The 26,060-nt window shown below is 41.2% G+C and overlaps 1 protein-coding gene across 1 annotated transcript in view; it reads right to left on the minus strand.

Annotated features, from left to right (window-relative positions):
- Nucleotides 1–214: 214 nt before the first annotated feature.
- The window catches only part of UHRF2 (ubiquitin like with PHD and ring finger domains 2), a 110,231-nt gene continuing 84,385 nt past the window's right edge, over nt 215–26,060 (minus strand). The window contains exons 6-16 of the mRNA XM_088476578.1: nt 25,583–25,769; nt 17,920–18,043; nt 14,186–14,293; nt 10,261–10,365; nt 9,730–9,836; nt 5,482–5,644; nt 4,991–5,128; nt 4,584–4,806; nt 3,412–3,572; nt 1,614–1,712; nt 215–1,347 (exon numbers count right to left, since the gene is read on the minus strand). Of these exons, the coding sequence (XP_088332704.1) occupies nt 1,201–1,347; nt 1,614–1,712; nt 3,412–3,572; nt 4,584–4,806; nt 4,991–5,128; nt 5,482–5,644; nt 9,730–9,836; nt 10,261–10,365; nt 14,186–14,293; nt 17,920–18,043; nt 25,583–25,769 (1,562 nt within the window). The 3' untranslated portion in view covers nt 215–1,200. The remainder of the gene's footprint in view (nt 1,348–1,613; nt 1,713–3,411; nt 3,573–4,583; nt 4,807–4,990; nt 5,129–5,481; nt 5,645–9,729; nt 9,837–10,260; nt 10,366–14,185; nt 14,294–17,919; nt 18,044–25,582; nt 25,770–26,060) is intronic.

Genomic DNA, 26,060 nt, shown 5'->3' on the forward strand with positions numbered 1-26,060 from the left:
TTTTGTTTCTTGATATACTTATTAAGAAAAACCACAAGAGATATACAAGCCAGTTTATACCAGTAATCAGACACAACCTCACTTAACAAAATCACAAAAAAAACATTTTCATAAAAAATTGGACCATCATATAAAAACATTTTGTTTATAAAAAAAAGAACAAACATACAGCTACACGGCACAGACCAGCAAAAAGACATAAGCAACATTTCAGAATGATAAAATATTTAATAAGGTACATTTTTAGGGAATATACTGTGTATAAAATCTGAGATCACAATAGGAAGCTATTTCAGACCCTCTCCGAGCTATCACTGTCACCCATCTGCAATGCTCTGCAGAACTGCAGCTCTATTAAAGCACAGCATTCAGTTTTTATTAAACTAATATAGAAGTGACATGGTGTATAGAAAGTGAAAAGATAAAAAAAAATATAATCACAACGCTAGAGTGTCTGGATTACCTCTAAAAGCAAAGGGAAAATTAAAGGCAACTAACACAGATCACATTACACTAATGTAGCAACAATGCATACATATTGTTCTCATTAGTAATTAGTAGTCAACTTGCCAAAGATACAAATTATGAAGCAGAAAGAAGCTCACTTTAATTAACTGTAAATAAGCTCTGCAAATGAAAGAGGAAAGGGGAAAAAAAAACACCCTAAAAAGGTAACAGGAAGGAAAGAAAACGAAAAATTAATCTTTAATCTAACAAATCTCTTTGTATCTAAGTGCTGTCAGTGTACACTGAGCCCTTCAGTCCTGAAAGGAGTCTACGAGCCTTAGCTCTGCAACACACTGTGGGCCCTCTTGGCACTGGAGCAGAAAATACATATGGAATAGACACAACTTAATATTCCGGAGGCAGTGTGTGTTGTGTTGAATATCAGATGACCAAGCGATTTGTTTGTCTCTATGACCCCATGTATTCTTCTTTATCCTGAGGTAGTTAAATGAAAACAAGCAGGATTTCGGTGTAATTGCCAGTATGCTGTAAGGGTAACTTCCAATCTATTGCCTTAGGAGGCAAACTACCTTGGATACTGAGACAAGAACTGAAGCCATGTTGACATAGGGATAGAAGGTGTTTGATTTGTACTGAGTTCCTTGGTGCCTGTTGGTCCAATATCCTTGTTGTGATTTGACAAGTCTATTTATAAAAAGTCAAAAAAGGGAGATGCTCTGGGAGCAGGACAAATCATCGCCCCTTGCTGTAGCCAGGAAAGAACTGCTCAAGCAGTGTCTGCAAGACCTTATTAGGAACCATAGTGTAAGTCTTTCCAAGGTCATAGCGACAGGCCGGACATGTGAAGACTTCAGCTCGGAAGGAACGTTGCAAGCAGCTCTACAGTAATCAAATCAAAAGGTAAATCAGCGATATTCATTCATTACAAAAAAAAAAAGAAATTGAATTACATTTTATTAGTATTAACCAACAGTTAAAAAAAAAAAAACCTTTGTGTAAAAATAATTTTCATATAACAGTATATATAAAAAACAAAACAAGACAATCAAAAAATAAATAAATAATGAAATAATAATACCAAAACATAACAACAGCATAAGGCATAATTCCTTGTTTTAGGAGTAGAAGGAACGTGATTGACTCACTTTGCACACATTGTGGAGGCATTCAGTCGTAACTGGTTGGTACACTAACTCCTGGCAGCAGATACACATGAATGTTTGCTCAACCTTCTTCAGGAATTTCTAGAAAATCAAAATAATTACATTTTTATTTGTTGTTTTGTTTTTAATCTGAAACATCACAATTATGACAATTGTTAGTAAACCATCAATCTAAATTTGGTATAGCCTAACACCACTGGAATGAGCCATCACAATATTCTCTAGTGTATGCATTACAGATGTTTTATAATAATAACAATAATAATATAAAAAGTACAATAAAAATGGGGCACAATAAGTAGACAAACCGAACATACAATGATGACAACAAAAGAATTTACAGTGAGTTGGAACAAGAGGATTCCTATTTTTGCTAGAGATAACAATTTAAAGCTGATCATTTCATTTCTTTGTAGCCAAATGTATAACTTGTAATGTGGTCACCCTTTGCCATCTTTGGTGAGCGATCTCAGGTGGACAGTGGAGCAGCACTGCAGCTTGAAAGAAAACAATTCCAGTAAAACATGGTCCTATGGTTTATGGGAACAGAACACACAATTTGATAGCTAGTGCTGGGGAAGACAGTAGTGTAACCCAAATCTAGTATTTGTGTTCATTTACTAAATTGTACTAGAGAAATGACAGCCCCCGATTGGCTAGGTTACCAAAAAGAAAAAGAAAATATGGTTATCCATGTGGTATAAACTTGAAGACATTAATTAAAACTGGAGCAATGTTTTAAGGCAGAAATGTGATTCGTGACCATTTAGATTGTACTTTTAAGGGTATTTGCAATTGATTGGTTAAACAAGTAACTGACAGACACAACCACCATGCCCTGTAAGAACACTTTGTGTACAGCGTATGGGAGGTCACTGGAGCTCCACTGATTACAGACCTCATCATCTTAACAACTAATGTAATCGTTTTTTTTGCCTTTAAAACAGGTGGAATCGTGCAAGTTTGATTTTAAAGAAACAGAATCAGAAGACATGAGATTGAGAGGATGACAAAGGGTCAGTGTCATACAATGCAATTACCAGGAGGAGGTACAGCTTTGTGTGCTTTAAGCTACATCTCTGACCTCATCTTCATTTAGACTCTTTTTCCGCTATTAATCGGACGGTCGCCTTGCCTCTGCGCCGATTACCTCCTCCCAAATCCAATACTTCTCCTGTGCTGCTCTCCTCCTGTGGAATCGCCTCCCCCACCCTATCAGACTGCCTGCCACCATTCACCATTTCATACATGCCCTGTAAACACATCACCAGCATTTCTCTCACTCTTAACTCCAAGCCTACAGCTCCCACTACTCATCTGTTCCTAGTTCACCTCTCGGTTATACCCCCCCACTGACAGTGAGCTCTAATGAGCAGGAACATACATCCGCTTGTTCTCCTCCCTCCAGTGTGTTCCTTCGCACAGACCTACTGGCTGTTTAAACCTTTTTATATTGAAGGGTTCCACTTTTTTTGTGTGGCTCTATGAACATATTAGAAAATGGATCAAATCTATGTCATTTAGTTGCTTATAAAATAAACATTTTCCATATGCTCAACCTTTTTCTTTTTAAACATCCCTGGCCTAAAACTGTGACTGCTTTCTCTGACCTACTGTTAAGCACAATTTCAGAGCATCTTACCAATACCATACCAGGGAGACTATTGAAGAAGCATCCTACTAGTCTGACAACTAAGATGGCAGCTTCTACAGCAGCATTAATGGAAGGGATTATGTAAAATGATAGCCAAGCGGTAACAGCAGCACGTTCTGTACTTACAGGACCTTCCTTGATGGAAGAGAGAACCTCATCCCACAGCTTCTGGTTCAGAGAGTCCTCCCTAATAAGCCAATGCTGCTGTTGTGTGAGCTGGAAAGTTTCTCCTCGTGTTTCCTCAGATAGCTTTATTGATTTGGGTGGCAGCACCTCTTTTTCATCATCTGAAATAATGTGTGACAAGAAGGCTTAATGATAAAACCCATTTAAATGTTGGGCTCATGTCACAATGAGAACCACATTGTACTGTGCATTTACTGTTTACCACATTGTACTGTGCATTTACCTATAGTAACTGTTGTTCATAAATGCCCAGGTTATGTGCATATATATATGACACACACATATCTATATACATATTCACATATCTCTATCTATATCCACACACATGAATAAGGAACCAGCACTCCTAAGGACTTCAACAGGCTTAAAAAGTGCTAATGTATTAGTCCACAGACTGAAGCCCCCTACCATAGAGTGCCGGTTCCCTTTGCTTTTACTGAAATTTTGATGTGCATTGAAATTTAGTTTTGTCTCAAGTGCAAACCATTCCAGTTAGATTATGTCATATCAGTATTAGTATGTTATAATATACAGAAACATTTATGATATACATAAACCTAACACAAATAATAACATTTATTTATCAATGCTTCGGACCCGTTATAAGACCGTGTAAATGATATTTTTTGCTCTAAGTATCCTTCTAAGCTTAGTAAGGAGCACACATTGTTAGAGTATGCGTACAGACTGCATGCAATATTCAAGGATGCTGCCATTGGCATAAACCCCAGCTGCTCACACAGGTGTGCATGTATCTCCCATTCTACACATCTACCACAAACAGCAGATGCACTTGGATATCACCAGAGCAGGTCATTCCACTTACTACATTTCCGTGTTAAGCCTGCAAACATGTCATGCATTTTTGCAGACAATACAGGGAATGGTGAACGACCCTATGTCAAATGTTCCTAAGACGCATGGCCATTTGTAAATGGATACCAAGCTCTACATTGGTGTTTCTGTATATAAACTGCGTGACTAGGAATGTTGCTGCTTTTTCAGTAACTCATTGCACAGAGAACCTAAACACAATAAGCTACAGCACTTGAGATCTCCTCGCAAACATAAAGGAGTATATATCTATTACTTAATGGACTTCAGTAATATACCTTCTTCAATGGGTCTTTTCGGATTTCCATTGCTTTGGGTGCTGCAGAACTTGGAGCTGTTACGGGTGGCATGGCTGTGTTGCTCTGGGCTGCTCTGGCTTTCAGCACTGGTCGGCAGAGCTGGACTGACAGGATAGGCTGGACTGCTAGGCTCGGACTTTACAGGCTGCTTCTTAACCTTTTTCTCCTTGTTAGCCATGGCTTCCAAATATCCCTCTGGGAACTATGCAAGATGTAAAAGCGTTAGCATTATAACATCTGTAATAAATCGTAGGCTGTGATCATAGAGATTAGAATATTAAAACGCAGCATCTCTTCATTTCTGAACAAATAAAGTCACATTCTAACAAGCACAAATGACAGTGACGACTACGTTAGAGATGCACGAATCAGGTCTTATGTCCCACCTGCAAAGTTAGTCCAAGCTTCTTTGAGCGCTCTATGCCCTCTGCTGTCCAAGGAGCAGGCTCCATGTCATCTCTCCGCAATAGGTAGCGCCACACAAGAAACCCACACTTGCCTATTTCAGGCCAATATTTCACCACCTAAGTTACAAAAGATTAAGCAGTATACATTGTGTTTCTCAACTGTGGAGTACTATGGACACAACTGAATAGAAAAATATCAACTAAAATAGAAGGTTTGGTTTACAGTTTAAAATGAGCATATTACCCGGTAAGAATATTACCCGGGTATACCCGCTAAACAGAAGTTGGTTAGGAACAGAACCTGCATAAGGGTGCCTAACAATTGTTAATACACAATAACTGGCAACTTTGTCTTGGATCAATTCAATGGTGGCCAATTCAATTGTGCTTAGAAAACATTCCCTGTGCTACATGATTAGGTTACTTTACAAGTGAATAATTTAGGCAATTATTCCCCTGGGATTGAAGACCTTGTAAATGCCATCATATCTGTTGCCATCTTCAGGGGCATATTTGCTGATTCTACGTCCCTTTGAGCTACGAACCACCCGGACTGGCTTTCCGGCTCTCCAATTTTTAGACTCTGCTCCATCTTTGTCATTCAGGGCTGCATCACAGTTTAGGGCCAGGGCCCTAGAAGGATATAGAAGATGAAAGCACATTAAGTGAATTGCATTGAATGCTACACTGCTTAAACCATTTGTTCAACTATTAAGCAATTACAAAAGTCATCCTTTCATTAGTTAAGCATACATGTTTGTAAAAAACAAATGTATCACTAGAAACTAGACTTCTAGGAGATTTATCAAATCTGGGAGAAAGTACCAACCAATCAGCTTCTGTCATTTTTCTAGCGCAGCCTGTAAAAATGACAGTTAGAAGATGATTGGTTGGTACGTTCTCTCTCTCCAAGGCTTAGTACATCTGCCCTCTAAATGCCGACCATCGGCATCCCAACTGTCTAATCCCGGCAAGGGTCTAATGACAGGCGTCGAAACCCTGACGCCTGTCGTTAGACCTATGCCGGGAGCCCGGCATACCAATCGAAGGTAATCTGGGCGCGGACAGTCGCGCGTGTGTGTGTGGGGGGGGGGGTTGGTTAGAGGCTGCCGGGGGGGACCTTAGGGTTAGGCAGCCCCCCCCCCAGGAGGTTAGGGTTAGGCTAGGGGAAGGAGGGGTTAGGGATAGGCACCCCCCCCTCGGAGACTTAGGGTTAGGCTGCAGGGAAGGGGGGGTTGGGTTAGACACTTAGGGGGGCGGTTAGGAACTTGGGGGGAGGTTAGGGTTAGGCACCCCTAAGGGAGGGTTAGAGCTTGGGGGGGGGGGGGGGGTGTTAGGTTAGTAAATAGAAAAAATACTCACCTGTCGGGATCTTCACTGCCAGGCTTCCGCTGTCGGGATTTGAACCATGAGGTAAATTATACTGGTTCCTTTAGGAGTGTTACACTAGAGCAGGGCTATTCAACATCCAGCTATTGTAGAAATTTACATGCTAGCATGCCTCGCCACAGTTTTGCTATTAGGGCATGCTAAAACTGTGGCAATGCATGCTAGGATATGTAGTTCCACAACAGCTGGAGGGCCGCATGTTGAAAACCTCTGCCCTAGATGTTTGCATCTATTGTACATGGCTCCAGACAGAGATGCCTGTGTGTCATCACTTTGATTGTATATGCCCAGAGATCTACATTTCCATTAATTGGGAACAGCTCCTTTTAATGAATCCTGAGCCATGCTCCACAAATTAAAGATGTTGGTGGGAAAAGTGCAACTGTAAGATTTGTTTATATATTCTGCAGATACAAAGTCCCACACACTGAAGCTGTCCTCTGCTATGTTATATCAGTGCACCGACTGGTCACTAAGATTCTAGTTCCAGTTTAATGGAATAGGAGAAATTATTGGTAGGAGGAACAAATTATGATATTTGAAAACAAAACAAAAAATTATAAAAAGAAAAAAATATTAACAAATACTTTTCTACAGCTTAGGACTGCAACAATGGAATGATCTGCGGCCAATGTTGCGTCTCTGTGCACAGATACTTGGATTTGTAAAGCCGCAGGCGGGCGTGTCTCAGTACATCTCCCAGCAACATTTGCATATTTCCGCATTGCAACATGGTGCACATATGCACTATCAGCGCCATTCACGTATAACTCTGCATAAGGTCAATATATGCAAAATAAAGGTGCGAAAGGAGCACAAACATGCTTGCTGCCCAGTTTCATGCTAGAAATCAAACAAAAATAATTCTTGATTTTTATTAATAATAATAATAATAATAATGTATGTGCTAGTAAAAGATAATATGAGGGTAAACTATTTCCCCGATGCAATGAACGAATGACAATCTAGCAGCAATATCAAAGCAGCTGTACAGTACAATTTATTTCATCAGGAAAACCTATGATATTAAGTGCTTGGTCCTTATTCCCCACATATTGTATTATTACATTCATGTTATGTGCGAAGAGCGAGTTACAGGTTAAATGATCAGGGACAGCAGCAATAACAGTGGTTCCTGTAGGACATTAAACAGTCACATTAAGCAGTTTTATATGAACTGTATTTCAAAAGGTTCACAATTGTAACCGGATGTAGCACCATTATGCAGGATGCGATGGCTGGCAACTTACTAATAACAAGTAAAACAATAACTCAAACTTTCAGCTGTGAGTAACAAAATATGGTATCTAAATAGAAATACTTAGTACATACATATTATAAACCAAATGTGGTTTTGGGAAGTTTTAGAACTAAAATCCCAATTAATTAATAATGAGCTAATTTTTTTCTACCACATATACAGGGCCATAACTAGGGGTGTGCAATAGGTGCTGCTACACAGAGCGCAGAGGACTGAGGGCGGCACCTTCGCTCACCCATGGCGCTAGCAGGGTGCCTGTAACAGCCCCCTGCTGCCATAAATTGCTGCTGCTGTGCCAACCGAAGCAACGTGCACCCCGGAATATTCTGAGGATGCTCCGGGTAGTGCTGTAATTCCCGGTGCAGGCACAGGACGCAGAAAAGCCCTGCTATGTCGCTGTATAGATTACAGTAAAAAAAAAACACTTGTACTCAAGTCTTAATAAAATGGTCAGTGGGAAAAGATTGTGAGAAGGTAAAAGCATTTCCTTGTGTGATATCGCATATGAGATTACAGCAATGATTAGTAAGTAAAAAAATAAATAATTTAATGAATGTTGAACCTATTTATTTCATTTTTAAATGTGGAATCATACTTACATTTCCCATAGACATTCTTTATTAGTAAAATTCACTACATAAAAGAATGTGATAACATATTAAAGGAAAAAAAAAAAAAAATCAGTGACCATCTTTCACCAAATATCACACAGGGTGAGAAGGCCCAAATTATAACCATAGGTAAATCTATTCAGCTTTGGGTGATGTAGGACGCTCCTTCCACCAGGATCAAAATATAAAATCGGTAGCATGTTATGTACAAGTCATCATCGCATTTATTATTACAGTAGTGTATAAAAGAGGTTGAACAGCTCTTTACTTTAATATAGTTACAATGTAGATAAACTCTACGCTCATGTTTTATTTTGGTCTAATGAATGCTACATTTTATATTATGATTCACATAAACTGTAAATACCTAGGTGCTCTGAACTGTTCTGCACTTAGCTCAGTTCTGCTAGCACGTCTATAATGCACCTTGGTATTATGAGTAATATAAATCACATTATCGCAGAAAATAAAATATATCTTTCTGACACATATCGCATAATTCCCTTTAACACCAAAGTGAGTTAGAAGGCTAAGTGAGCAACTAGCAATGTAAAACAAACCATTGCTTTCTTCATCCAGGCTGCAAGCTCCACGACTGCAGGGTTTGAACAATCTAGTAAACGTTGCATAAAGTGGTTTCTAAATATAACACAAAAATCAATAACGGGTATAATATATTTGCTGTTTAAATTTAGCATTTTGCATTTTTTTGCTATTATAAAAAAACCCCCACAAAGATGCATTTAATTTTGTTAGATACATTTGCCAATAATTAGAGGTGTTTCCAACACAGCAGGAATAATGTAACCTAAAATAAGTTTCACATCATAATTGACAGATAAATGTGTTAAATGTTCTGCTGTTTATTATTCTAATAATAATGTATAGCAGTGAATATTGTAGCATACTGTAGCATTAGTTACTTTTTCTCAAATTTAAAAAAGCTCTATCCAAAATACAATTTTTTTTAAAAATACCCCATTGGTTTGGAGTAAACAGCTGCCATTTGCAGTCCCAATGTGAACTGCTAGAGATGGCAGGTGTCTATATTGCAGAGGCCTTTCAGGGCTGGCTGGCCCTATTGCTGCATCAAACAGCTTACTGTAATCGCTAGTCTTGTATAGGTCTGGCAAATTACATACACTACGCATTGTATGAGGCAGGCTATAGCTTGTTAAGGGAACCCCACCTCAGAAATCCTGTGTTTGCCACTGCTAAGAGGGGCATGACATCCCCAATTTCACTCAGTGTGACAACACCTGAGTGCATCATCTTTTAAACCTTCCAGATCTGCAAACCACGGTTTTCTAAAGCATTCATGATCCAGCCCTATGGCTTGCAGACATGTGTATAATTACAGTATCTATTTTCTACTGAAATTGTCTTATTTACCAAGGTGTTCTATTGTGTGTCCATTAAAATGTGTGCATTTTGTGTGTTCCATAGAAAGAATTTACCTGTTCATATGAGTCAATGTTTGATCAAATGAGTGTTCTCCAATTCGTTTGTTGCCAGAAAGATCTCGACCACCACTTCCTGTGTATGTGAACTCGTCCCCTCGGTCCTGAAACATGCAAACATAGGGAGAGATGTATCAAGCCTTGGAGAGACATAAGGTGGCGAGAGATAAAGTACCAACCAACCAGCTCCCAACTGTCCTTTTTCAAACACAGGGGTCTATTTACTAAGCTTTGGATGGAAAGCCAACCAGCTCCTGTCATTTTCAAACACAGCCTGTGACATGGCAGTTATGAGCTGATTGGCTGGTACTTTATCTCTGTTTACTTTATTTCTATCCAAGGCTTAGTAAATAGATCCCATAGCCTGTATCGTGACAGTTAGAAGCTGTTTGGTTGGTACTTTATCTCTCTCCAAGCTTTGATACAACTCCTCCCTAGTCTTTTATTTGCTCTGAAGAGTTTTGCAAATTTAGGTTATTATGCTAGTTGGCTTTAGTTTCAGAAGGAAACACAATGTGAAACACTTACCACTTCATCTTCAAATCCTCCAGCCAATACAAGAGAGTATGATCCATCATTGCTGCGCCCATGAATCCCACCAACATGAGGACGATGGACGCCAGCTTCACTGACCTACAAATACAAACAAAACACTCCTGAATAAATCCTACAGCAGAGACTCTCAAGTTCCTCCTTTAGTGACCCCTGCAGCCTGCTAGGTAGCACCCACTACTGCCACAACTTTTACCAACATGGACAACAAGTCTCCTAGCTGTGTCCAGCACTGCCAATGATGCCAAACTAATATTTACCATATAAACAGCGACTCTGAGTTGAGTGATAAACACAAGAGTTCCCATGCAGCACAAAAAGCGAAGGCCTTCTTCATAACCAAAATAGAAAGGATATTCGGTTAATGTAAAGGAGGGGGTCTTCAACCTTTAAGGCAGTGCCCATGGGCCACATTAAAAAAATCAACGAAGCCGAGGGCCACTATGCTATACTGCGGTATTTAAACTCTGCCTCCTCCTCACACAATTATGACCCATAACTGCCCCCCTCTGCAGTGCCCTCAGTAGTGCCCCTTATACAGTGCTCCCTGTAGTGGTCCCCATTATGCAGTGCCCCCAGTAGTAGTCCCCCCTATGCAGTGTCCCCAGTAGTGGTCCCCCTTATGCAGACCCCCAGTAGTGGTCCCCCCTATGCAGGCGCCCAGTAGTGATGCCCCCTACTCAGTGCCCCCTGTAGTGGTCCTCCCTATTCAGTGCCCCCAGTAGTGGTCCCCCCTATGCAGTGCCACCAGTAGTGGTCCCCCCTATGCAGTGCCACCAGTAGTGGTCCCCCCTATGCAGTGCCACCAGTAGTGGTCCCCCCTATGCAGTGCCACCAGTAGTGGTCCCCCCTATGCAGTGCCACCAGTAGTGGTCCCCCTTATGCAGGCCCCCAGTAGCGATGCCCCCTATGCAGTGCCCCTTATACAGGTGCCCCCTGTAGTAGTCCCCCTTATGCAGGCCCCCAGTGGTGATGTCCCGTACGCAGTGCCCCCTGTAGTGGTCCTCCCTATTCAGTGCTCCTTATACAGTACCCCCAGTAGTGGTCCCCCCCTATGCAGTGCCCCTTACATAGTGCCCCCAGTAGTGGTCCCCCCTGATGCAGTGCCGTCAGTAGTGGTCCCCCTATGCAGTGCCCCAGTAGTGGAACACACTAGTAGTGCTCCAAGTAGTGGTCCCCCCCGATTCAGTGCCCCCAGTGGTGGTCCCCTGATGCAGTGCCCCCAGTAGTGGCCCCCCCCCCAACAGTGTCCCAAGTAGTAGTCCCCCCCCCCCGATGCAGTGCCCCCAGCAGTAGTCCATCACCCCCTAGCAGTGCAGACAAACACACATGTAAAATAAAAAAAAATCCACTTACCTGAATTCCCGCTCCTGCCGCCGTCCGCTTCTCCGTCCTCCCAGGCCGGCCCACTCTGAATTATGGGAGAGATGTCTTGACGTCTCTCCTATTACCCACTGCGGGAGCCGGAAGATGGAGCACGAGTGAGCTCTAGCCCGGTTCCTGCAGTGGGCGCAGCAGCAAATGAGAGTCTGTCTGACTCTCATTGGCTGGCTGTCAAAACAAACCACACTGCTGCCAGCGACGGCGGGAGTGTGTTTGTTTCTGTCTGTAGTGCAGACTGCACTCACTGCGGTCTGCACTACAGTAACCATCGGCGGGCCACGGGGAATGGCTCATGCGGGCCACGGGTTGAAGACCCTTGATGTAGGGTTAAGGAAAGTCATGGTTACCAGCAGCTAACTATCTTTAGATTTCTACAATGACTAATTGCTTGGTATACAACTGCAAGATGTTACTCTAAATCCACGATTTTCTGAGGTGAAATTATCTTGATAAACATCTGATTTCCAGTGCACACACTACTGAATTATCATTCTGATCTGAACAATATGTCCTAAAGATCGTCTAAGGTGAATTTTTAAATGAACTACAGGGCAGAAATGTTGGATAGATTAAACACTAACAAATATACACGATAAATGTTCATTGTTACCAACAAATATCGTGCAGCAGGCCAAGTCAGATAAATCGGCTCTGGCAGCTGTGAACACACTCTGAAGTTATAGGAAATTGCCAATGAAAATCGGCCGTTCAGCACAACCATACGGCATCACTGGTAGCTGTACAGAAATGTCTGTCACCGGTGGCTGCTTTAACATTTTAATATTTGTAGCTTATAACCACTGGTTATAATCCTTATTTCACTACCTTATGTATCAAGAATTCACCATACCTCTGATTGTAAACAGATTTGGACAGGGTCATCTTATATTGTTTTTTAATCTTTAGTAGCATTGCTTAATATGTTATTTGATGTTAATGCTGTTGTAGGGAAATTATTGATTGACCTACTGGAAAACACATAAATCATTTTACTTTCCAGCTCTCCCACATTCAAATGAATTTCAGTTTGTAAGTTATTCATCTTTCCTTTAATTACACCCTTGGCTTCCTTCAGACAGGATTTCAGATTAGACTTTCCAGAAGATATTCTTAGTCATTTGGCATGTCATCTGTGAAATAGGTGTGAAATACTGGCGGTTCAAAGTCCAACAGGACAAGAAGTCGACTAGCACTGGTGAGTACCCTAACCCTCCCCTCTCCCCCCCCTAACCCTGCTTTAGTGGTGCCTAGCCCTAAAACTCCCAGGGTGGTGCTTATTCCTAAATCCCCCCCCCCGGGGGTGCCTAAACGTAACACCCCCTTCCCGTACCTTAAACCTAACCCTCCCCCTAGTGGTGCCTAACCCTAACCCCCCAAGGGGGTGCCTAACCCGAAGTCCCCACGGGAGTCCCTATACCTAACCTCCCCTCACCCCCCTGCGGCTAAGTGCTAAGACTCCTGGACTTACCTCGTTCAGTCCGGTGTTGGGATTAAGATAGGCGTCGATAGGTATTTCGACACCTATCTTAAGTCCCCCGTCGGCCTTTAGCAGTCGGGATATAGACCGGCGGCATTTAGTCTGCCGGTGTATTAACTACATCCCGTCATCCACTGATCACAAATGTTTTTTGATTATTTGAACAAATTTTATATCGTATTTTTTTTTCCACTAATCATATTAAACAATCCTATAAGTGAATTCAAAGCCACTTTACAGTATGCAGGTCAATATTAAAGTCAAGACAGGGCTTGACTGTACACAGGACATATCACTTGAGGAAATACTGTTTTAAATAGTGTATAGCACAGTATTCTAGTCAGTATCCATTCAGGAGACAGCAATAAACTGAGTACCCTACATGCACTTATTATAATCAAACTCTATAGCGAAATGCTATGACCCAGCAATGCTAACCACTATGATGTCCAAACCTTGATGAGGTGTAAAAAACGTTCCCTAATTATGGACTATAAGACATTACTGTTATTTTTCAGTTTCCAGTGAAGGGTTCTGCATAACTGGAGGCACATCATTTCCATTAAGATATAATGTTTAGCACAAAACAGTACAACTACTGCAGTACCACTTACAGCCACATGATTTAGGAGTTCATTCTTCCTATAAAAGTGATCGAAAGCAAAGTGGTATCGTTGTTACAAAAGTTAATCCAAGAGGCCTCAAGTGGAGTGATCACAGCAGGCATACATAGGAGTAGATCTGCAAAGCTGCCAATCATTAAAACGGCAATAGTAATAAATGCTAAACAAGCCTGGTTTAGTATTTTTTTTTTTTTCCTGTTGCCGTTTTAAAACAATTACACAAAGCCGCTCCTTAATCTTTTCAGTTGTCTTTTTTTTTGTAGGATTCTATTCATTATTGTATGCAGAGACACTGCCATCAGTCTTGAGATACATTTTAATGCAAACGGTTAATATAATCTTAAACTATTAAAGAACGTATTATTTTTAAACAAGATAACATGTGCTGTAGACAGAACATAGTCCATGTAACAAGTACCTGCACTCTAAATTTCCATGCTGCTCCTACAGGAACACCAGGGATCGGACCATAATGATTGGAAGGGACGATGGTGCATTCTTTAGTGCGGCCAACGCAGGCCATTCCCTTTAAAGAATAAAAAAGCAGCATTATGATACTGTGAATGTTGCCGACATATAAAAGTAAAAAGAAAATTAGATTAGTTCACAGAACAAAACAGTTTGAATAAAATTGTACCATAGGGATAATATATTATAATTATACATACATATATATTTTATACACACACACTCATATACATACATACACACACATTGAGATATATATATATATATATATACATATATATATATATATATACATACACACACAGCGGGTAAAATAAGTTTTGAACACATAAACATGTTTCTCAGTAAATATATTTGTAATGGTGCTATTGTAATTACATTTTCACCAAATGTCAGCAACAACCCATGCAATTCACACATACGTAGAAATCAAACCATAGATGTTCATAAATCAAGTTTTGTGTAATAATGTGAAATGACACAGGAGAAAAGTATTAAACACATGAAGAAACACATATATCGATGTGGAGCAAAAAGTCCAGCATATATATATATCTTTTTCACTTAAGGTTTTCAAGGCTTCTCATCATCAGCACGTTACCATCAGACTTACAGGGGTATTCAATTTGGAGCAAAAATTTTGGAATCGGCACCAAATTAACGCCGATGACGTCATTTTCGCCGATTTAAATTATCCCCGTATTCAATTTCCAAGACTTTTCGCAGGTTCGAAAAGTCTTTGAAAAAAAAAACAGGGATAACTTTTCACCACTGAATAGGTGGCGAAAAAAGTGCAGAATTGGGGTTTAGGGGTGCAGGCTTAAAAAAAATAGCCTGCACCCCTGGGAATGTCATTTCAAAATAAACTGTGTCAAAAAAAGTAAAAAAAAAAAAAAAAAAATTAGGGACACCCCAAAAAAATAATTTCAAAATTGGGGTAAAAAAAAATAAAAATGGAAAAAAGCATTTCAAAATAGGGAAATAGGTTCAGGGCTATTCTGTAAGTATGTGGCAGGTGTTTTCTAGAATAGGTTATTAGCGGCAGGTGCATTTTTGCAGAATTTTTTTAAACTTACTTTAGGGACATAAAAATATGCTAGCATCCATTTTCATGTACCCCAAATTTGATGGGACCACTTAAAAAAAAAACAAAAAAACCTAAGTGCTCTTCTGCATCACTTCTTTAATGTCGGAAAAAAAACACCTGCTGCAGCTATTTAAAACCCCGACTTTCATTTGCATGCTAAAACGGGGGTACCCATAGTGATCCCCCATGTTTTGACAGCTTTAGGGGGGTCCTACAATTTATTCCAGGTAAATCCCGTTTTTTTTCGCCGATCCTATTTCGCAGGCTCCCGTTTTCGCAGCCTTTTAATTGAATACGGGGATAAAGCGGGCGTGCGCCCGATATCCCAGGAAAATCAGTGATGTGGAGCCAAAAGTCCAGCACGGACTTTTCGCTCCAAATTGAGTACCCCTGTAAGTATACTGTTTTTCAGACAAACCAGGCCATAAAGAGAGATGACTAGGAGGGTTGCATACACCGTATCAGTGGTAACGGCAGAGTGAAAATAAGCTTTGTATGGGATAGGTAATAATATACAGTACATATAGTAAATTGTTAAACAGGAGCAAATAGTAAGATTAGAGGATAAAAATTAATTCAAAATAAACTATTAGGGGCAGTGCAGACAGATTTTAGTTAATGATGATGGTAGAAAAGTGGTGGTTGGTGGGGTTACATGGGTGGAATATGTAAGAAAGTAACTTGTGGATCAAGGAGGGACAGAGGGAGATTAAGATGAACTAATAGTAAAGTACTGTATATGTGAAATAGGTATAACCAATGAAACTGTAGGATCCTGATATAAGCTGACAACTGAAGCAGTGTCTCCCAGGGCCTTTTTCCCAGATGCACCACCCAGCATTATTCCCAAACTACCCAGCTGTCAATCTGTTCCAACGTCCATGTTTGCCTGCCGGGTATTGTGGCAGCAGGCACCAGTTCTCACTCCTAGTTAGATCCCTCCCACTCAGCTGTCTGTCCTACTCCTCATTATAGGAGGTATTCATGAAAACTTGGAGATAAAATTGTGAGATTAAGTACCATCCAATCTACGCCTATCTGTTACATTACAGGTTGTGTTTGGAAAATGACCGTTAGGAGCCGATTGGTTGGTACTTTATCTTTCAAAATTTTATCTCTCTCCAAGCTTTTATGACTACCCCCCTAAATCCCTCCCTCTCAGTGTGACATAGCATTAGGAATGGTGGTAACACTTCTGTGCAGACAGAGTACACAGACATGCTCCATATCTCATAATGTTAAGCACTTTTCAGTGTTTCAAGTGTGTATATATAGATTAGATCAGCGTTGCCATGCTATTACTCAGTTCTCTCACAGATATTCTGTACATAGTTCCAATATATTCTTGGTGATTCACTATTCACATTATTTAAGGACTGCAGGAAAATGTCAACCCTTCGAAAGAGATGAGACGTTAATCATAGCAACCAATCAGCTCCTACCTATCATTTTATATATTGTACTTGATAAATGCTATTTAGAAGCTTGTTTTTTTGCTATGGGTTTCTACTCCACTCTTTGGAAAAATTTGATACATTCCCTTCTAAGCTTAAGCGTTGGCTGACAGAGTTGAAGCAGTGAGAACATATTGTTCCAATTTGAATCTGATCATGATAAAATGTCAGACGTAATGCAAGAATATGACATGTGAAACTAAAATGTATTTGAAATGAAGCTATGTTTTTTCACATGTCAAATAATAATACTAGATTTACACAGAGGTAATCTCATCAATTTCATAGGGACCTCTGTGCGCTTAGAAAGCGATGATACCCAATCACTTTCAGTAGTTCGTTTCTCTAACTAATGGAAATTATGTTAATAGACCAAGATTAACAGCATGCTGTGACAGTGCCTTAGGGATGTAGAATTTAGGCTCAAGGTCCTCTAACAGCAAAGACTGCATGCAGAAACGTTAGGCCTATTGTGTTGAGAGCATTAAATGTAGTTCAAGGGGCAAATAATTTCCTTAAAGCTTCCTAATAATGCTGAGTTTTGTCACAGGTGATCACTGCAGTCAGGGATAGAATCAATACTTTCTAACCACTAATGCAGGGATGGGGAACCTCAGGCCCGGGGGGCCATATAAGGCCTGCGGAATCATTTGGTCTAGCCCTCAGAGCTTATTTCGGCTAGCCTCATCTGGCTAGCAGGGTGCCTAGAATGGTAACCTACAGCCAGAATCTATGCAGCAGTGCCCCCTGGAGCATCCTTAGGACGCTTCAGATGGTCACAATGCTGCCTTACAGCTCCCCGAAGCATCCTCAGGATACTCCGGGCATTGCTGTAATCACTGGGGATTGTGGCCCCACCCCTGTGACATATCACGGAGGGGGCGTGGCCTGCACCAGTCCCGCAAATAATATATATATCAAAATGGCCCTCGGCAGAAAAAAGGTTCCCCACCCCTGCGCTAATAGAATGGAGATTACATACCACAGACTCAATTCAGTTTTAACTGACCTGAGTAAGCTAACATTTGTGAAACACGGTATTAATACATCACACCGTGGTGAAGAGGAAAATACTAGCGTAACACAATGCTGTTCATCATGTAAGAAGGAATGTGCAGTGTATAAGGTAGGAGTAGGCCATACTTTGCCCCAGTCTCTCTGACTCTCAGTGCTAGCTGAAGGCATCTTTGCTTTCTTTTTGCTTTGCTTTAGTTTTTCGCCAGCTTTCACCACTTCAGTTGCATCATTCTTACAGGAAGGGCAATACCTAAGAGAAAGAGAAAATGTATTTTCTAGGAGGCATTAAAATAAATTGCATTTCTAGAAACATGTAAAAATAAATATTATACTAGTGTAGTTTCCACCACCCACACCATAAAAAGAATAGAAAGCTAACCTACACTGTGTTATTTGTGTGCAGTGCATGACAGAAAAGGCTGCAGCTGTAATGGCAGTTTAAAACTAGATCCGAAGGGTTTGGATATGAATAGTTATGGCAGAAAATCAGGATGAATAATAGCCCACATCCACAGCTCAAAGCTCGGCACAGAAATGCAGTACAAGCCGACAATCAACATCGACAGTTATGTCAACATTGTTGAAATATCGTTATCTGCAGAATGGTCAACATGTGAAACGTCGACATTCTGCATGGACCAGGCTATTGGAGGGATGGGTGAGGGTTAGGCACTAGGAGGAAGGTTAGGGTGCTTGAGGGGAGGTTAGGCACTAGGGGCAGGATTAGGAGTTAAGTGATAATCACCGCAGGATCAGTGTCAGCTGACCAAGAGGACACTGCTAGAGCCGCCTGACTCACCAAACCAGGTAAAGTCAACACTAAACCACCGGGAACCTTTTGTCGACATTCTAATTATGTTGACATTTCATCAGTGTCGACATGATGAATGTCAACATGGTCAGTGTCTAAATTATGACCATGTTGACCAATTATAATACTGAACACCCTACAATGCAATCCAGTAGTTTAGCATGATTCCATGTTAGTGGCCAGCTTGCTCACTGATCTGGATGTATGGCAGAAGTACAAAACAGCCAGTGTGTGGGTAGCGCAAAGCACACATCTGGGCAACTTTTGCGTTGACCCAGAGATCTGCAGCCAGAGCCGGTGAATGGTAAGCCAATACACACTTACAGATGTGTCCTTTTCCATCTTTGCCGCTTTAACTGCAAACGTGCGCAGACATCGCACCATGTGACTTGCACATGCGCTGCGGTACGCCAGGCCGTGGGTGTGAACGCAGCGCGTGTACTTAGTCGCAGGTGCGCGACTTGCGGCATACGTGGCAAAGATACAAGATGACACATCTGTACCAATCTATTGTTCGATGTCTGTGCTGACATCACAATTGGACAAGCATTTGAAATTGCCCGCCCAGTTGAGATGTCCGTGTCGGCGGTTCCTGCAGCAAGACAGTTGTGCCGATATATCTGCAAGATATATTGGCAACGACTGTGCTGCAGGGCCAATGTGATATGTCTGAACAGACATATCGTCTTTACAGACTTACATATGCACTATGCGATATGTTGTTCGTCGGCTGATTGAACAACATATCACATGGTGGGTACTCGGCATAACTCAATTACAACTACAGGTGATTCTGTTAATATAGTGTATAAAGGTAACAATGACAAATAAAAATGCTTACTACACAAAATCAGAGCATTTGCTAAAACTTATACTTAGTTATACTAATAGAGATTTCATAGGGCTAACACAACTACAATTTATGGGGCAAATATATATTTGTGTCTATCCATCCTATGAAATGATACATTTACAGATGTTGCGATAAAGTATGCACAGGTGTCAGACAGCTTGAAATTCTCTGGCACTCCTAAAGATCAATCTCATGCCTCTTTTTACAGGAAACTGTTCTTCTGGGAGGGGAGAGAAAAACCCCAAACCCTGCAGTTATGGGCAACAGGTGGCCCAACACGCATTACCTGCAGCCTCCCCACTCTATGCGCCTGCTCTGACTTATTCTCTGCTTTAGGGCATAAGTCAGAGAACTTGCACATCACGAAACAAGCAGTGAGGTAACGCAGCGCAGCTAATCAGAGGTGGATGGAGTAATGCAGTCAGCATCACATGATGCCTTTCCTTCCTGTATCTATGAGTGACAAGGGGAGGCCTGAAAGGCATGATGGAATCTGTGGTGGTGCGTAATCTGAATGGCATATGGGGGCATTTTGTGGCAAGTAGTGGAATTTTGAAGCGAGTGTGGGCTGTGAGTAACATGCGAGGGAATATTGGAGACAGTGGGAGACTTAGAAGGGCATTTTGTGGCAATTGAACACATTTCAGGAACAGTGATGCTAGGATGCAGAGATCATTTTGGGTCTGTTTTGTTATTATTGAGATTAATGATAATGTGCAACCCTTTTGAAGGTCAGAGGACTGCTTCTGTGGCCCTAGAGGAGAATTAGGTTGCCCATCACTCTTACAGAAACCAGGCTCTCTGTTGCAAGGTGCAAAGCCACCGTGTTGCTAAACTTGCCTTGCCCATAAAGACATCACGGTGGCAGGGTAATGCCGAATAACCAATCACAGAGAAGAATGAGCGTCAGAAGTATAGTCTTGTGTCAGGAAAAACACAACACACTCACTCACTAATCTAAACTACAAGAAAGTCTACAACAACGTCTATTCTTGGTATGGAGTTGAAACAAGTTCATGATGTTAAATATCATGTTTGCTTGCTGAAGGGGCCCGGCGACACCCCCCCCCCGCAGCAGTCTCCTATGCCTGTGGGGGGTGCGATCACACTGATCGCACCCCCCACTGGCTATGCGCCGGGCTGAGGGGCTCACTGCGCCCCCCTCACCAGCGCCGGAAAAACATTTTTCTTCTCTTTCTTTAAGGGGGCGTGACCACTCTTCCCACGATTAGGCCACGCCCCCTTCTTCACCCGGACCCCGACCTGATTGCATGTAATGAGTGTATGAAGCTGAACATTTCTGTATTAAAATTAGTGTTTTGTAATTATTGTTGCTTTAATTCTGATACAGATTGTGCTTTTTTGTTTTAATAAGTTTTGAAGATTAATTTGTTATTATTACAATACTGACTTTCTTAAATGTGCAGTTGTGAAACCCATAAGCCAGCGGTCATTATGGCAATATGATGCAAAGCTATACTTTAAATATAAATACCCCTTAACCCTGACACATAAATTAACAGGCAAAAAATACACACACACATATATACAAAAGTAAACAGCGGCACTCACGGGACTCCCAATAACGACTTCTAGACACAACAGTGTAGTTCAACGTTTCAGTCTTGGTAGACTTTTATCAAGAACAATAAAACGTTCTTGATAAGTCTACCAAGACTTAAACGTTGAACTACACTGTTGTGTCTAGAAGTCGTTATTGGGAGTCCCGTGAGTGCCGCTGTTTACTTTGTCCATACTTCAGGTTCCTATACCAAGTAACCCCTTTTACATTGTGGAGTGCCAGCATATATTGACTCTAATATATATATATAAATATACATACACAAAAATCTAACATTTATTATGTAACATTTTTGCTGCCTCAGGCATTTGTGGAAATTTGATCACTTCTTTTTTTAGAAGCAAAAAAAAAAAAAAATTTCCATTTTATTTGAAACTTTGGGTTATTTTTTCCTAACAGGGACCTTTTTATTTTGCATTGTGGCATAAAGGGAAAAAAAAAACAGGCAAAGGTGGACTTCATTCCCCACAATAGACATGTGAAGTGATTGCATGCTCAATGTGTACATCACTGTTGACTTTCCCATGTTGATAAATGATCTGTGCCATGCTCTAACATATCAGGAGGCACCCTTAGAGGTTGTATTTTTGCATATGAGTATCTTAAATTCCATTTTAAATATATATTATTTACATTTTTAATTATACCCCTTCCAGATATACAACCCGGGAAATTTCCTGCTCAGACCCGGGAATATCTCCTGTGCAAATTCCCGGGTATTTGGTCGAGACCCCTCTTTCACACTAGTGTCTACCCGGGAAATTCCCAGGTAGACCCCTTTCAGACAAGAGCAGGGTTTTTCTGCTTACCTGCCTCTTCTCTGCCGTCTGCTCCTCCTAGCCTATCCCCTCTCTGGCTGATGATGATGAGGTCATCATTCAGCAGCCGGAAGCTGGCCAATCATAATGCAGATTTTTTTTTTTATTATTCAAATTTTTTTAAAATTTGTTTTAATTCCCTGTGGTCCAGCGGGAGTGCGGGCGGCCTGCTGTGGAACAGCCGGCCGGCGCTGGTGAGCAGCAGCGCTGAGCGTCCTATAGGATGCTCTGCGCTGCCAACTCAAAGCAGCAGCGCTGAGCGTCCTATAGGACACACTGCGCTGTCAACTACATGTAAAAGCTGCTTGGTGCTGCCCGGGAGTAGTAAATTCCCAGGTAGCACCATTCAGACAGAAGTAGGGTAATTTCCCGTGACTTAAGTCCCAGGAAAAATCCTGGTCGATTGCAGGGGATTCTTTCCCGGGTAGGTACCTTTCAGACAGACACGGCTACCTGGGAATTTGGCTGAGGCAGGCCAAATTCCCGGGAATCTCGAGATGTCTGAAAGGGGCATTAGTTTAATCTCTGCAGGCAAGATTATCAAATTCCAGAACCACCCACGTAACCTCTGTAAGCTATCCTACATAATTCCATCCCCTCTACAGAGTCCGCACATAACTTTACATATTTTCTCTATCTACACGGACACATTCTTTTGACACATGGCCAATACTGATGTGTGACTGGATCATACAGCCCACCAAGAACCTCTGAGCACGGGGTGGACCAACATGCAATATGTAGCACTTATCCTTGTGTATCAATGCCTATTTCCCTATAGAGCCCTTTGTCAGTTATTACCTAGGTTTACTACGGTTTTGTTCCAAATTGTAAAGCGTAACAGAAAATGCTGGCACATTGTTAATAAGTAAATAAATAAAAAAGTAATCAAACCAATGTATTTGGTATTGTGCATAATGTATCACGAAATGCAATAAAATTATATTTGGGAGATTCACAGATAAAATGACCATTTATACCTGCTGTATCATATTTAATACACACATTTTCAACATGATTCTACTATAAAATAAGTTACGAAAAATTATAGGTTGCCTCAATCCAGTAAATATGCTTATATGCAAATTGGCAAAGATTTCCCTGGTAAAATCATGTGGGTCATTAATTAAATGTAGTCATTTTGGTAATATCAGATTCAAAAGATCTCTATTGCCTGCAATGCATGGAATTTCCACCAGAGGGCAGAAGATATATATCAGTATGTACAGCCATTGCCAAAAGTTTTGAGAATGACACAAGTATAGGTTTTCACAAAGTCTACTGCTTCAGTTTTTATGATGGCAATTTGCATATACTCCAGAATGTCATTAAGAGTGATCAGATGAAATGCAAATAATTGCAAAATCCCTCTTTGCCATGACAATGAACTTAATCCCCAAAACAGCATTTTCACTGCATTTCAGGCCTGCCACAAAAGAACCAGCTGACACCATGTCAGTGATTCTCTCGTTAACACAGGTTAGAGTGTTGACGAGGACAAGGCTGGAGATCACTCTGTCATGCGGATTGAGTTAGAATAACAGACTGGAAGCTATAAAAGGAGGGTGGAGCTTGAAATCATTGTTCTTCCTCTTGTTAACCATGGTTACCTGCAAGGTAGAGGGAGAGTACAGGACTTGCAATTTTGAGAACGGAGAAACGCATTAAGGGACTGAGCAGGAATTCTAATACCACTTTGTTGCTCTGGTTATTGACAGAGATGCTACGGATCATCATATGGATGTCTGACGCCATCGTGGGTGGCTTTCTCCCTCCCCTTCTTTCCGGCTATCAAAGTGTTGCTCCAGCTGTTCTATTACTACTTCAGGTGGCTGCCTTACTCCACCAAACGGTGAGGACTTTACCCACCACTGCTACTTCGGCTAGACGCTGTTCCATCATCATTCCAGATGGTTGCCTGACTCCACAAACGGGCAGTGTAATACACTTAGGATTTCTCCCACCGCTGCTACTATGTGACTGTTCCGGGGAGTGATATCTGTGCAGGTGGTGAGCTGATCTTACAACGGGAGGTTGAGATTTATGCCAGTTTTTCAGTCATATTGTTGCTTTTAAGTGACTATTACGATTGGAATTCTTTTCGTCAATTATTATGCTGTGGATTTTTTCCTACAGAGCTTACTAAGTGTATTAATATCCTGCTATTGGAACACCTGACTCTCTATGTATTAATTTTTAGCCTTTAATATATGCACAGTATGTCTTTTATCAATTCTGTGTGATATTTAGAATATAAATGTCTAAATATTTATATTAAATAAGTGTTTTAAATGCTCACTATGCGCCTTTATGATCTTTCAATAATGTGCAGTCATCATTGCTTTGCACAAAAAGGGCTTCATAGGCAAAGCGGATCAATATTGCAGCTAGTAAGATTGCACCTAAATCAACCATTTATCGGATCATCAAGAACTTCAAGGAGAGAGGTTCAATAGACGTGAAGAAGGCTTCAGTGTGCCCATAACGTCCAGCAAGCACCAGGACTGTCTCCTAAAATTGATTGAGCTGTGGGATCGGGGCACCACCGATGCAGAGCTAGCTCAGGCATGGCAGCAGGCAGGTGTGAGTGCATCTTCACGCACAGTGAGGCAAAGACTCTTGGAGGATGGCATGGTGTCAAAAAGGGCAGCAAAGAAGCCACTTCTCTCCAGGAAAAACACCAGGGACAGACAGTTATTCTGCAAATGGTACAGGGATTGGACTGCTGAGGACTGGGGTAAAGTTATTTTCTCTGATGATTCCCCTTTCAGATTGTTTGGGGAATCTGGAAAAACGCTTGTCCGGAGAAGGAAAGGTGAGCGCTACCCATCAGTAATGCATCCTGCGACCAGTCATGTGTGGGTTTGCTTCTCAGCCAAGGGAGTGGGCTCACTCACAATTTTGCCTAAGAACACAGCCATGAATAAAGAATGGTACCAAAACATCCTCCAAGAGCAACTTGTCCCAACCATCCAAGAACAGTTTGGTGATGAACAATGCCTTTTCCAGCATGATGGAGCACCCTGCCATAAGGCAAAAGTGATAACTAAGTGGCCCGGGGAACAAAACATCAAAATTTTGGGTCCATGGCCAGGAACTCCGCCGAACTTAATCCCATTGAGAACTTGTGGTCAATTTTTAAGAGGTGGGTGGACAAACAAAAACCCAAATATTCTGCCAAACTCCAAGCATTGATTAGGCAAGAATGGGCAGCCATCAGTCAGTATGTGGCCCAGAAATTGATTGATAGCATGCCAGGGCGAATTGCAAAGGTCTTGAAAAAGAAGGGTCAATACAGCAATTATTGACTCTTTGCATAAACTTAATGAAATTGTCAATAAAAGCCTTTGACACTTATGAAATGCTTGTAATCTTACTTCACTATTCCATAGTAACATCTGACAAAGGGTCTAAAAACACTGAAGTAGCAAACTTTGTGAAAACCAATACTTGTGTCATTCTCAAAACTTTTGACCATGGCTGTATACAACAGGTTTAGTAGGAAAGTATTGATCATGTCCATTATGTAGACTTCTCAGAAACTCATGTAGCAAAAATGATACAGTTGGTGTTATTAGGAGTATTATTACTCCACAGGAAATAATTGTAGTGCCACCCACTGTGTAGGCCTTTAGCATGAATGGCTGAAGCACCAAAGTGTACATTAAACCACTACTACAAAACACCGCAAACCTGGAAGATTGTCTTTATTTCATTATACATACCAGTCCTCATCTTCTGGTATCTTGGGCAACGGGGGATTCAGGCAGTATATGTGATAGGCCATGTTGCATTCATCACACAGGAGCTGCATGTGAGCATCCTGCTTTCCCCCACACAAGTAGCAGGAGCAGAACCTGCATTCGGAATCTGGGTCTGCTTTGCAATGCTTACATTCTGGGCCACTTTTCCCTGCAAGATGACAATTCAGCTAGGATTATTTGTAAATCATTTCTGTCAGTCTACTCTACAACTACAGAAGATAATCAAGGGGCATAAATAATCTCCAGGTATTACCACTCTTGGAGGCAATGTAACAAACCTTTAAGATAGATCAAGTGGAGAAGTTGGCCACAGCAACCAATCCGCTTCTATGTGTCATATCTAGAACAGTCTAGACCACAAAATATTACGTTTTATGGTTATTGTGAGTTTGGTAAGTAAACTAAGTATTTCTCTCTCTTTTAAGTGCAGAAAAATTAA

The sequence above is a fragment of the Taudactylus pleione genome, unplaced genomic scaffold (assembly GCF_031769625.1).
Source record: "Taudactylus pleione unplaced genomic scaffold, aTauple2 ptg000190l, whole genome shotgun sequence".
NCBI lineage: Eukaryota > Metazoa > Chordata > Amphibia > Anura > Myobatrachidae > Taudactylus > Taudactylus pleione.